The following is a 13,769-nucleotide window of genomic DNA, read 5'->3' on the forward strand; positions in this document are numbered from 1 at the left end:
CTTACAGATAGGCATGATAGCTCATGCTATCAGGAGTTTTTCTCCTCAGTTGTTACTTTATATTTCAGGTTTAAAATACATAAACTAAAGAATTCAATGGAAAAGATTCAAATGTTCTGTTTTCTAGAAAACCCTCTTGAAAGCTTACTATTATTAGTTTATTTCCCTAGAAAGCTCTGTGGAAGAAAGCTAGTAGTCATTTTAGGATTGAATTCCCTGCAACAAGAAGTAAAATACTCTGCTTTATCTACGGGAGTTTTAGCAACAGCATTGTGGGTTTGGTTTATTTTTGTGAATCTTTGATGATAAAATGTGTATTTCTAACTTTGAAAGCCTCCCTTTCCCCGCTAGGAGGGTGTTTAACTAATGGATTGGATATTACATGCCCCTCTATGCTTCTCATAGAAGAGATTTCCCAAACAAGCTCCGTCCAAAGTTTCTCTTTTGCCAGCCGGGCATCTGTCTGCTCTGTAAGACTGTGTTAATCAGTTAAGAAATGTGTTCAGATTGTCATATGAGTGTAGAGAAATCACTGGGTTTTATGGTTGACTTAAAAAAAAGAATGTTCTGATGGAAATATTCCAAGAGCACCTAATGTCCTAGTAAAAGATATACATTTAGCAAAACTTTCACTTTAAATGCTTGAAGTTCTTCTGTTTTACTACTTTAGAAGAATGTATTTAACTGTTAAGTCAAACGTTGTTTCTAAGAATTAGGATGACAGCAAATATTTAAATGTAGCACTTTATTTTATTTAAAGGAAAAACTCTTTGGGGAATCTCAGTAGTACAAGACACATGGAAATATTTAAATTCAGTTTTATCTTCTTGCTGCAGGGCTTGTTAAGTACACTTATCTATTTTATATTCAGATTTACTTTGTGACCTTAACTGGTGCAGGAGTAAGAGGGTAATCTCTGGCTCTGTTTTTGTATTTTGCATAATATTTTCATCTTCAATTTAGTTTAATTTTAAAACAACTGCATTATGATTGTAACTGTTTTGAACTCTAATGCATTTTTCAGACAGTAATTTAAAAACATCCTCTTATTAATAGTAACATTTATAAAGTTTGAAGCACTGGTACCTAGGGCTTAATGTATGGAAAATACATTTATTACAGGTTTTTCATCTTACTTTCTTTGCGTTGGAGATATACTTGTAAATAATAGACGGATGAAGATAGCTGCTATGTAATCTTGTCTTTTAAAGTTCTGAGTCGTCCATCGCTGAAGTAAAATACTTTTCTCATAGTTATGTTTCTGTTTTTTCCTTTGATATTTTAGGCATTGACAAAAGATCCACAGGATTATCCTGACAAAAAAAGCTTGCCACATGTGCATGTTGCCATGTGGATAAACTCTCAAGGAGGCCGAAAGGTGAAGGCAGGAGACACAGTGTCATATATCATTTGTCAGGTAAAAATGTCCTTCTCTATAGCTAAATACTAGGTATTGTTTTGAGTTATGGCAAAGAAAACCAATTCAGCTCCTGGAAAAATATGTTTTGGCATTTCTTTGTGGTGAGGTTATGTTATACTTTAAAATAGTCGGTTTTCTGTACTAAATTTAGTTCTGTAGAGCCATTGGGATAAACTCAGCTCATCCAACTATTTCCCTGAATTCATTCATGTTTGGAACTAGAACTTACTTTAAGGAAAATATCCAGTCTTTGTTTTAAGCAGAAGAAAATTGTGGAAATTCTTGGAAAACTTGGAAAGCTAAATGGTGGTGGTGGTTAAATAGTGTCGTTGTTATTTCCAGTCTTAACCTGTGTCTTCAATTGATAGTCATTGAGTCTGGCACTAGCTCTATGTATAGACTGAGGAATTTGAGCAACTTTCTGGTTTCAGATGTTTATCCTATAAACGCTTATAATTATCTCACAAATATACACTCCACTTTAGTTTTGCTAATGAAAAAGAAAGTGTAGGTTGAATTAGGTGGACCACTATTTCAGTTCTTGTGCTGTTTAAAAGCTGTAAGATGCTGTATTTTGACTTAATGGAAAGTTCCTAGCCTGGCAGGGCAAAGCTGCCAAGACTTATGAGAGTTGGGCTGTGGTTGCGGCTGAGCAGTGGCACAATACGAGAGAAGAATATACTTGTTGAAAGAAGGGAGCTGAAGGAATTGCATTGTAATTATTTTTGCAAAGCAGCTGGATGAGCTGAATAGTCCTAAATTAATTTTGTTCTGAATACTAAGTTGTGTGAAAGGAGTAGGAGGGACGAATGGCTTGCAGTCTGTCTTTATTAGTGATGGGTTTTCAGTCCATGGTTGCTGACCCTATTGAAACCAGTAGCTTGTCTTAAATGAAAAAATGAAGGTGTCAAGTGTTAATGCATTAGTTTTATTTTGCTGAAAAAAGAGAAAAAAGGGACTGTACTTACCAAAAAAAAAAAAGTTGTGGTACTTCCCCCTGCCCTGCCCCATCCCCATAAAGGTTTACTTCTGTTATGGAATGCTTGCTAAAATACTACTTTAAGTTCTGCTCTAAGATTTTTGACACACATTAAAAATGAAATTTCCTAGTGCAGTTGGGGACTGGGAATACAATTCTACAGACTAAATGAGTTATATTTTCCAGAATACTGTCTTCTTAGAGTTGATACCTAATTCCTCCATGAATACTGTTTTCAATTTAATTATTGCCTTCCCAAATTGAATTATTTTCTCCTTATCCTCCTCTTTCAAATCAGAGAGGAATGTAATGTATACTTTAACCTCTGAGCGGTGTTTCTCTCTTGTCTTGATATGTCACCATGCATTTCTTTCAGTATTTCTGAGTATTTTAGAATTTACTTTTCCAAATCAACCCTACTGCCTCTGTTATTTATTTGCATGCCAATGAATGACTGTTCGTTCTTTGACCATTTATTTTATTTGTTTTTTATAGGATCAAAGAATATAAATTTCCTAGCAAAATAGAGATAGTTTTAATATCCATGACTTAGAATTTGCTTGTTGTGCAAAATGATAATTCTAGTTTAGTACAAAGTGAATCCAAAATGCTTGCCCTCCGTGTATTTTTAACTGGGCTGATGGTTACAATGTGTTTTCATTGTGCATTTCAGAATTGACAGATGGGACTGTTTACTCTGTCTGCTTGTACTGATTTGCACGTGTAGGCTGCAATAATACAAGCTGGTTTTGCATTCTTGAACTTGCTAGTTGATGCCAGCATCAGCAATGCAGTTTTTTTTTACTACTGCTGGATTTGCATTGGATGCATAATAAATCAATCAAAAGAGAATGATTGTGTAACAATTTTGCATTAAAATAATGCGTAATATTTGAAGCATAATCCTCTGTATAGGCTTATTTTCACACTTTGTTTTGTATGTGTCTCCTGTCTTAGGATGGATCAGATCTCAGTGCCAGCCAGCGAGCATATGCTCCAGAACAGTTAAAAAAGCAAGAAAATCTTACTATTGATACTCAGTACTACCTGTCGCAACAAATACATCCAGTAGTTGCTAGAATATGTGAGCCCATAGAAGGAATTGATTCTGTTCTTATTGCAACATGGTTAGGTAAGTATCGTAAATTCAGTTTATTTAAAGAATTGCAAGAGTCAAAGTAACAAGTTTTAATGTATGTTTCTCAACATAAATACTTCCCCAGATCAGTTTTTTTTACATTGAACAATAGCTTGTATTACACACCCCATAGAAAGCAGTGTGGACTGTGAGTGTATTTCTGTGGTGTCTGCAGAATAGCGGTTTTTCAGAAGGTGCTCATTAACATGAACTCAATCTTATAATTCTTGTTGCAAAAATTTACTGTTCATAAATGACAGTACTATTGCACGTCTTTGAGATTTTCTTAAGTTAATGAAGGAGTTCTGGAGTGTGCATCCAGAACTAGCATTTTTGCAGACAGAAATGCTGTCGTCTTCCCTGGGAAAAAGTAGCCATAGTTATAATGAAAGAATATAAATTTTTAGTAGGGTATAAGTGAAGTCTTGTTTGTTAGAACTGACCTGGTGGGTAAAACATGAAACCTTAGTAACAGTCTTAACTGCTCCATAGGAAGGAAGTAAGTGGTCCCAAAAAAGAGGTGCTGTAAAAAAAGTGTGAGTAATGTTAGTGACCCACGGATTTTATTCAAATGAGCAAAAGGGAATTGCTCTTGTTAGACTAGGTTTTCCTTTTAAAAGGATGTCTAATAATTAGGATTAGAGATTTTTCTGCCCAACTCTGATGGCCTCTTTCTTCTCTATTCCCTAGGCTTCTTACCTAGAGAGATTGAAAGTTTGAAAATTTGTTTGCAGTTCTATTGAGTCTCTTTCCATGAAAATACAGTGCTGTGTGTGTAATCCTTTAAGTGTTGTTTCCTTTCTAAAAGTGCTTCACCAACAGACGTGGTTGATCTCCTCGATAAACAGAAATTTTGTGATTTGTATCCCACATCTAATTCATTATTTTTAAAACTGTTACTCAAGGACATGGGAAAAGTTGTTAATTTTGCTGGCTGCCGAATTCTTGACAAGACTGTCTTCTCCCACAAGGAAACTTCTTAGAGAGTTGCACTGTGTGTTTAATGAATTATTTATACTATGCCCGTGTCTACAGGAATTTCAGACCTGCAGAAATTATTTTGTTTGCAATATTGGAATGCTCAAAGGAAGAGCTAGTCCTCAGCATTTCGTGTTTAGGTAATGGCCAAGATCCAGGATTTGGTCTCTTTAAACGTATTGCCTTCAGGACCATTCACTTGGGTCATGGCATCTCTGTAGCTCCCTTACTAACAGTGGATTAGCTTGCAGATTGCGTGCAAGTAAATTCCTGCCTTGTTGCTTCTCAGGAAGGGTGATGTAGAACCATGAAAGATTCTTAATCTCCCAAGACAATCTGTGTAACATGCAGCTTTTTTCCATGTCCATTTCTGTGTTGTCGGGGATGGAGCGGGAGGGGAGGACAGAAATTTTGCTTTTTTTCTGGGAGTCAGCAAAGGTATTTCTTGGAGGCATTTGGTGATGCAATGTGTCCTCAACAGCTCTTGTGCTTTTAGGAGGTGTCAACTCTGCTTCACACATGCAGGCTGACCATACAAACCATCCTGTTTGTTATGTGACGAGGCCTTGGTATACGAGGCCTTTCCCTTGATGTTGGAGTCAACTGTGTGGTATGCCTGACTGAAAAGGTCAGGCACTCTTGGTTAGGGTGAAGCAGTTTAAAAAAGGCAGCAAACTTGTATTTCATTTAGGTAAAAGATAGGAAAGATTTCTGAAGCTAGCTAAGTTTATTTGACAATGATTGTTAGTCTTGTAGAGTTAAGATCAAATTCAGAGTTGTTCCTTATTCACAACAGGTTGGATTTTCAAAAAAGACTGGCTCTCTTCAGACTCCTAAATTAACTACACAGATCTTAAGAACTGTGTGCCACTTGATAGCACCTACTATTTGCAAACGCCTATGCTGCTTTTTGCACTATAGTGTGCTCCAGATGAAAATTTCTTTTACGGTCTATAATAGCATCATGCAGCTGAGAGTTTATTGATAGTCCACAATTGTCCATCTGAAAACCTGTATGTATCTATTCCAGTCTTAGATCTGAAGTGTGTTCAGTTTGACCTTGCTGTGCAGCAAAAATGTTATCACCTTCTCTGAGCTTTGTTTTCTCGGGAATGCTTAAATTGAGCTTGAGAGTGAAGTCAGGTCTTTTTCAGGACTTCTGCTCTGCTTAGGTTTTTATATACAGTGCTTAATCACATATAAATCATTGTAAGCTGAGGTTATGTTACAGCTTTTTTTTTTAACAGTAATGGAAGTATAGTCAAGTGGTTTTGTGTCAAAGAAATTGAAAATCCTTTGCAAGATACAAAAGGGTACAAGAATACTTTGAGTCCAGCTTGCTAAAACAAGCCAATATGAAAACTGTTTATTGTTCTGTGATGCTAAGTTGGGCTTTTTTGCTTAGTGTTTTCATCATGCTACACATCCACATTCCTGGTTTTTTCTCCTGTCTTCCTGCAGAAGGGCACATTTTTCTGGTCTGAAGGAGAAAGATGATGTTCTGGAGAATATCTTAGTGTTGTACCTGTGGACCAAAACTTTGTTGAATTCTCATTGTGTGTGCCTTCCTTCACCTGATCAGATTTATTGTGTTACGTAGAGTGGTTGTAGGAAAAAGATCTTGGCTGCACATTTAACATGATCTGTTTTTAAGGAGAATGTTTCATTGACATGTGTTAGTCCAAGTAGATAAAACTGAGCTCTGCTTGGGAAGCTTGACTCATATCAAAATGATGAAAAGTTCCTTGTTCTGCCTGTGCTTAAAGCAAGTTATTTTAAACAACTTCAGACACCGAAGAACAGGAGCAAATAACAACACCTAAAAGTTGCAGAGAACCCCTTAAATTATTTATTCATTGTGGAATCCAGCTAAAAATTTTCTTCTGCTTTTGGACGTCGTAGAAGGTCTGCCTAGCCTTTGAGCAATGGAAATTCATTATTCCTAAAAATGAGAACCTCATGGGCCTACTTCTGCATTCACTCTCTTTGTCTTGAAGTTCTTGAGGAAAAGCAAAGACAAGATGAGGATTGTCAGGGTTTCTGAAACTAAGTAAAGTGTGCAATCTGATCAGTTACATCATTCAGTAAATCTGATCTTCTTAAATGCTTGGAGACCTTACATCATGCTGAAAATACCTATAGCTTTTAAACTGTATTAGCAGACCAATTCTCTTAATGTATTTAAAATAAGGGGGTTTTTGTTAATACGCAACTACTGCTCCTTGTCTCAAAGAAAAGTCACATCTTATTTCCGTGTTGTCACAAGTATCTAAACATGGTGGAAGCAGAGTCATTTAACCATGGTATTTTTGTAGCTGTTACTGCATAACATCATTTATCCCAAATGATGGAAGCTGATGACTGTTGTCCTAGACAGTGCCATGGTGTTCTGAAAGAGGTGTGTGCTGCTGCCTTACAGGTGCTCTGCAGATTGCTTGGCATTTGGGTATTTCTTAGGAAGGCTGTCTGATTCTAGGGAGTCATTACTGGGTCATGATGAGGCTTGTCATTGAGAGTACTTCCCAGTGCTGGTTCCTACTTCCACGCAGTGTGTTAGCTGCTCCTTGTAAGGAAACCCACCACCACCTTAAAAATATTGTCTTTTTTTTCTTATTATTATTAGAGAGTAATTTAATAGGTGCCTTTAATGTAGTGTTTAGCAGTCACTCAGACTGACTCTCCCGACAGAAATCAGGACTCTCCTTGTGGCACACAGGAATTATGTCAGGTTCTGGCTTTCCTACTGTTAGCCTCACGTTAGGAAGTGAAGTGAAAGGACAGTGAGGGAAATTAAGATTAAAGTCATGACAAAACTTCATGACATACGATGATAGATCCCACAGCGTGTGAATTTTCTGTTTGCGGTCTAGCGGGATGCTCTTGACATGCTCTAGACCCGTGCAGAAACTGAGACTTGCCACAGCGCGCTGGGTGCTCGGAATGAATAAAAGAAACAATAAAAATGTGAATGAATAAAAGCACGAACCCCCGCGGGCGGGCCCGGCCCGGCGCAGTGCGCGGCGCTCGCCGCGGGGTGGCAGCACCGGCTGCCGTTTCCCGGCCTCCCACAAAATGTCCATCGGGAAAAGGTGCAGGCGGGAACTTCCCGCGCTTCCCGGCGCACCTGCGGCTGGAATGCGGCGTCCAGGGAAAAAGCCCTGGGGCCAGCGGCCTCTGCCACACGTCTGCCCGGCGTGGGATGCGCCTGTTCCCGAGGGAGTGCGGGGAAAGGCGGGACCGATCGGCAGAAATGTTGTGTTTAAAATTCTGCCTTGAGTAAAATGTTTGACCTTTTTTCACGTTCTTGAGTAACCTTCTTTGCTGCCAGTTAGTAAATGTTTTAATAACTCTATTAAATAGTTCAGGATCAAGTCCCGGAACATAGTTTGATTATTTACTTTTGCCACAGTGCTTTTGTCAACGTTTGTGATGTTGCATTGCTTTGTCCTGCATCCAGCCTTGCAGTTTTGGAGGGGTTGGAAAGCTTACCTGCAGTGCAGGTAATTTAATGATAGCCCTGAAGATTTTTTTTCCTGTCAGAATAAGTCAAAGTCCTTTTGATTTTTATTTTTTTCTTGATGTCATGGGAGGGGGAAAAAAAAAAGAAAAAAAAGAAGAGTTCAAAGTTCACTGATTAGTCTCATCCTATTAATTTAAAAATTACCAAAACCAGATATTATTTTTTTTCTCTTCACCCCATCAGATAGCCCCTGTTTTGTTTACCAAGTAAAATAATATGACCACTGTGACCTGGTCTGAGAGGATACCAGTTAGTGTGCTGAAATGGATTAATTGAACCAACTAACTATTTCTGAAAGGAGATAATAGATAAAATAGGTCCCAATTCCACAAGATAATTAAAGTAGGCATGTTCTTTAAAAGCCTGATTTGTAGTCCCTTTTATTTCACAGTGGCTGTTTGCACACCAAAAGTTAGATGTATGCTTAATTCAGCACAATATTTTTCCTGTTGTTTTCTCCAGCCAAAACAGCTAAGAAAGTTCAGAGATAGGTGTGATTTAAATTCTTACAATGAATAATTTTTTTTCTGTTAAATTATTACTAAATGAGGAGATGTGTATTTACTACCACTGTTTTTGACTGAATACTGGAAAACTGCAGTTGTCTGAAGACCTTAATTATCTTCTTTTATCTTATAGCGAACTTTTCTGCTCCATATTTGCTTTTTGGGAAACAACCAAGCATAGATTTCTAGCTGAACTTTAATGGTATCTGTATCAGAAAGTTGCAATGATGTTTTTTCATTCCACTTCTGAACTCAGAGTAAACCAAGAATTTTTGTTTGTCTTCACCATTACTACCTTAGATCCAACTTACTGCATAGTTAGGTATTTTTTGCAAAATCTGAATCCTGAAATCAAGTTTCCTTTCTAAACCTTTTATCTACTACCTATGTGTTGCAGAACATACTTTTTGTTTTCTAAAACAACAGATATATTACCAACCCTTTTATTATTTTAAAAAAAAGAAGAAAAACAGAAAAAAACTCTCATAATTTTTTTTATGCGTACTGTATGTGTTAGAGTGTAAAATATGCTATTAACAGTGGTTTTTGCTTTGTTTGCTGAGTGAGTAATAGAGAACTGTAATAAAAGTTTAAGAACCTCTTGGAGGTGAATTGTTACCCTTATGCATTGACATTTTTCTCTTTTGATAAAATTAAAATTGGGAAAATTGAAATTAGTGAAACCCGTATTCTAACAAGAACCAAATAAACTTATTTGGCAATGGAATTTTTCCATGTCCTTGAATTTGTTTTAGGACTGCAAAATAGAAATTCCGAATAGCGGTAGTTAAATCAGACATATCAGATCTTTTATGTAAAGATTGTATCTGCCTGTAAAACACAACTGTTTTACAAGTACAATAGTAGTTTAGTTTAACTGAATGTTGTTCCCAACCTTGTTCTCAATTGTCTGTAAGTCTCATGGTACAGTATAGTAAGGTTAAGCTTTACTTTCTATTTCTGATCTTTGTTGTACTTTCTGTAGGAATTACTTTATTTTTTACTGAACTTTATAGGAGATATGGGTTAATACATAGTAATCTGCTACTTGGCCTAATTAATGTCTGTTAAAAATATTTTTTCAAGTGCTTTTCTAATTTTCTTAATAATAAAGTAAGCCATGGTGTTCTGAATGTTGTCTCCTACATGCTCATTCGATTAATTTTTTTCCTAACATGTGCTATTTGCTAGAGTTAACAAAAAAAACCCTGTAAATGAGATGCATGGACTTTTAAAAGGTTGCACATGACAAAGGATGACAAAACCTGTGGATTTTTATTAAGTTTACTTTGGCAGTCTTATTCCTAGGGCAATGAACTTCGTGCTTACTTGCTTATTTACTTATTTGTGGTTGAATCAGTATTTTTAGGATCTTTTTGTGTATTTATTTGTTTAAAATCTCGAGTCCTGGCAATCAAAAATAAAGCACTTTGTCTCCAGCGCTGCCGTTTTAAATGCTGCTACTGAATTTTAACCACTGCATTAGATTGAAACCTACATGCTGTTAACCACTGAGCCAAAATGAAATCGACCACTGCATTGAAATCAGAGTTGGCAGTTGTACACGGACTTGAAGGAGTTGGTAATAGCAGTGCACCCGCGTTTCTTTAATGGGGTTTTTATTCTCTGTTTTTGGTTTTAATGGTGCCGTTTTGATTTAAAGACTGTTTCTTAATAATGATGCACATTTTTATTGAAATATTTTCAGTGTAACTTAAGAAGAAAATAACAATAAAGCTATCTGCTAGGAGTGGTTTCCTCAGAAACAAAATGTTCTGTTGCATACTCCCATGATAATGCAGTGGTCTTGTTTTATTTATAAAGCAATCTTGCGTAAGAAGATAAGTAAGAAGCTTTCTTCATGTTTTGTGAACCTTTATTCATGGTTAAAAATTGTAGAATGTATTTATGTTTTATAGAGGAAGTTTTGCTAAGGAGAGATTTTCAGCTTCTGAATTTACATTTTGTAACTTTCTTTTGAATCTGCTTCACCAAGCATATGAAAAATAAGCCTGCTTGCATGGTTGACCTCTTAGTCTTTTGAAATTTTTGTTTCTTATTAATAGGACTGGATCCCTCCCAATTCAGAGTCCATCACCATTACCATAAAGATGAGGAGAATGATGCCTTGGTTGGTGGCCCAGCTCAGCTCACTGATGAGGAGAAATATAGAGATTGTGAAAGATTCAAGTTTTGCTGCCCCAAATGCGGAACAGAAAATATTTATGACAATGTCTTTGATGGCTCGGTTAGTTTTTTTATTGTTTTATTTCTGTTCATCGGTGAGGGAGAAAAAATACTTGTAGAGAGAACAGCTTTTCAGATAGGATTCATATGATGTAAGAGGAGATACCATATTGTTTCAGTCCTGCTATTTATAGCTTTGAAACAGATATTTGCTGATAGGATAGTGCTGAAATATTTTTCCCATTTTTGCATTTCAGCTGTGTTGTGTAGCAGAACACGTGAGATTATCTGGCTTCATTAATCTGTTTGTCCACAGTCATGAACGATTGTTGCTGTAACTTTTTAAAAGAATCCTTATCTTAACACCTTAGTTACTTCCAGTTCTCTATATAATAAAACTTTCATATAGCAATGGCGATTTCTTATCCTAAATCATATTAATTGGAACAAAGTGTTCTTTAAACTTGTGTTTATCTTGCTACATCCCGCCTCCCTTCTTGACAGTGAGGTTTTTCTGTTATCTTTCCTTCTGTCTTTGTGAACTGAACATAAAAAGTCATAGGGGTGCATTCTTGTTGAGAAGTTCTGCCAAAAAATGTATCTCTGACCTTGGATCACAACTTGAAATAGGGCCAAGTATTTAACTCTACAGCGATGTTATGTATGTATTAGTCATCGGCAAATTAGTGAGCTTCAGAGTACTGAAAACCTTGAAACTGAAAGCAAATAAATCTTTTATCTAAATTAAAAGTAATTATTTTAAGTTAATTTGGACAAACAGCAGATGTTTTGCATTTTTTTGAATCAAAATAAAGCAGTCTTTGGAAGCAAGTAAGAGGAAAAGACATACAAATCCAGTGATACTTTGTGAATCCTTGACTTTTGTTCACTGCAGCTGTAAATAAGACAGTTAATTGCGTGTAGGCTTGACAACTTGCAGATGGGCTAACTGGAGAGAAGTGGATGTCAGAGTCCTTAAAAAAAAACCAAAACATCCCCACCACCAAACAACAAAAGAAATCCGGAATTCAAACCAAAAAAGGCCTCTGTATTCCACCTGGAATTATTTAGTGTTGTGGGTGGTGCCATTTAGCAAAGATGGCTCACAACAGTCAAGTCTTACCTTGAAAGAAAGTTTTCTGAAAGTTTTGTGAATGTCCAGCCTATCAGGTTGCTCTTATATTAGTGAGAATTCCAGTAACTTAATTTCAGTTATTCACACAACACATCCAGGTTCTGAAGTTTTATTGTCAGATGTTCAGAAGGTTTTGAAAGTAAGGGAATGAGATGGTGCAAAACTACTCTTTGAACTCAGAGAAAATAGAAGATGATCACGAGATTCTTGTTTAATGAGGTTTGTCTCTATAGCCCTGTTGGTAATATTGTAATTTGTATCTATAAAGTTGATTTCAATGTTCAGTTCGGTGGTCTGGGGCAGAACTTTGATGGCCCTGATAAAACAACAAACCTGTGTTGCTTGGGCTGAGATGGGGGAGCATAATTTGTCCACAGATCAATTTTTTTTACTCAACATCTTTTTTTTTTAATTACTAACTTCGTGGCGTGTTCTCCAAAAGAGCTTTCAGTAAGAAGAGAATGAGAATGGGAAAACTGTAGGTCAGAGATATCTTCATGTGGGTATGGCCAACTGTGATGGGAAGAAAGAAGGCCCAAGTATTATAGGCCCTTTAAGAGTATTACTGTCTAAACTCCTGTGGTAACTTCTACCATCTGTAGCAATGATGCATGCTGGTTTTACCCTTCTGATTTCAGGGACGATTTATGGAACCCAGCTTGCAAAGGTGCAGTAAGACTGAATGTGAAGAGCCTCCTTTCAACTATGTGGTTCAAATGAGCAACAAGTTACTGCTGGATATTAGACGCCACATTAGAAAATACTATAATGTAAGTATTCAGAAAATACTCTGCCATATGAAATGAGTGTTTGAAGTAGTGTTGAATTTTTAGTGACTGTCATGTTACTTGTTTTTGTATAGCATAAGGTAGTAGCTTGCAACATCAAACCCCAACTTTATGAAAGTAAAACAATCTATGATTTCAAATATTAATTTAGAATGTTTGTTTTCTCAGTTCAATCTCAAGATAGTCAGATGTACTCAAATTTTTGTAGCAGTGTGTGTCAACATTGTTATAGATGTAGCTCTCTGTTTTCCAGATTTTTAGCCAGAGTGCAGAGAGTTGATTATCATAATGCTTTTAGGAAAATTTCTGAAGCCTATCACATACACAGATACCAATTTCTCATGTCACTGAAATACGATTCTCTTTCTCCAACCCAAATTGATGTATGTTGTGAAAAGGAAGACCGAGTGTAGGTCTGTAAAAAATCTTTGAAGGACAGTAGGAAAGGAAATACTATGAATCTTTCTTCATAATGATTGGGAAGGGAAAAAAGAGGAGAAAGATGGGTAGTTAATTAATTTGATGTAATTCTCTTTTTTGGGGGAGGGGGTGCAAGAAATCCCAAGTGCCAGCGCTAGTGGTTGGCTTTGTATGGCATTGTGGGTAAAAAAAGTGTAATATTTGAAATCCCTATCTTCCCACTGTCCAAAGTGGTGACTGGGTAGGACAAAACCCACCGTGCTTTTAAAATTATATCAGTATGTTTTGCATTTCTGATATGCTAGAAACATCATATTTTGGCAGCTAGCTATTTTGGTCAAATTTTCATAGATCATCTCATTCTATTGCTTGCTTGCTTATTTTCATTTTTCAGCATTGCACGTTTACATAGCTGCAGGATAGACATAAATTTTGAAGGCAATCATAACCTTTGGGTGCTCATAATTTTTGATATACTCAAAAAAGTAAATTGTTTTTGAAAATTTGGCCTTTACATGAATGACATGTCTAATTCGTGGTGTGTTTTAAGTATCACAGAATACTTTTGCAGAGAGCAGCTACAATGCTAAGAATTATCATTATGGTTTAATACTAAGTGTACATTTTATGTTATCTTTCTTCTGTATTAGTTCTTATTGCAATTGTAGGTGTTTTCTAAGCTCTTTTCTCAAAGTGTA

At 36.4% G+C, this 13,769-nt stretch overlaps 1 protein-coding gene across 2 annotated transcripts in view; it reads left to right on the forward strand.

The window, feature by feature from the left end:
* The window catches only part of POLA1 (DNA polymerase alpha 1, catalytic subunit), a 193,260-nt gene that overhangs the window by 75,313 nt on the left and 104,178 nt on the right, over nucleotides 1-13,769 (forward strand). For both annotated transcript variants that reach the window (XM_027688900.1, XM_027688901.1), the window contains exons 31-34: nucleotides 1,286-1,417; nucleotides 3,357-3,531; nucleotides 10,608-10,789; nucleotides 12,502-12,633. In XM_027688900.1, coding sequence (XP_027544701.1) covers nucleotides 1,286-1,417; nucleotides 3,357-3,531; nucleotides 10,608-10,789; nucleotides 12,502-12,633 — 621 coding nt within the window. The remainder of the gene's footprint in view (nucleotides 1-1,285; nucleotides 1,418-3,356; nucleotides 3,532-10,607; nucleotides 10,790-12,501; nucleotides 12,634-13,769) is intronic.

This window comes from Neopelma chrysocephalum, unplaced genomic scaffold, assembly GCF_003984885.1.
Source record: "Neopelma chrysocephalum unplaced genomic scaffold, ASM398488v2 Primary Assembly neopelma1_76, whole genome shotgun sequence".
Lineage (NCBI taxonomy): Eukaryota > Metazoa > Chordata > Aves > Passeriformes > Pipridae > Neopelma > Neopelma chrysocephalum.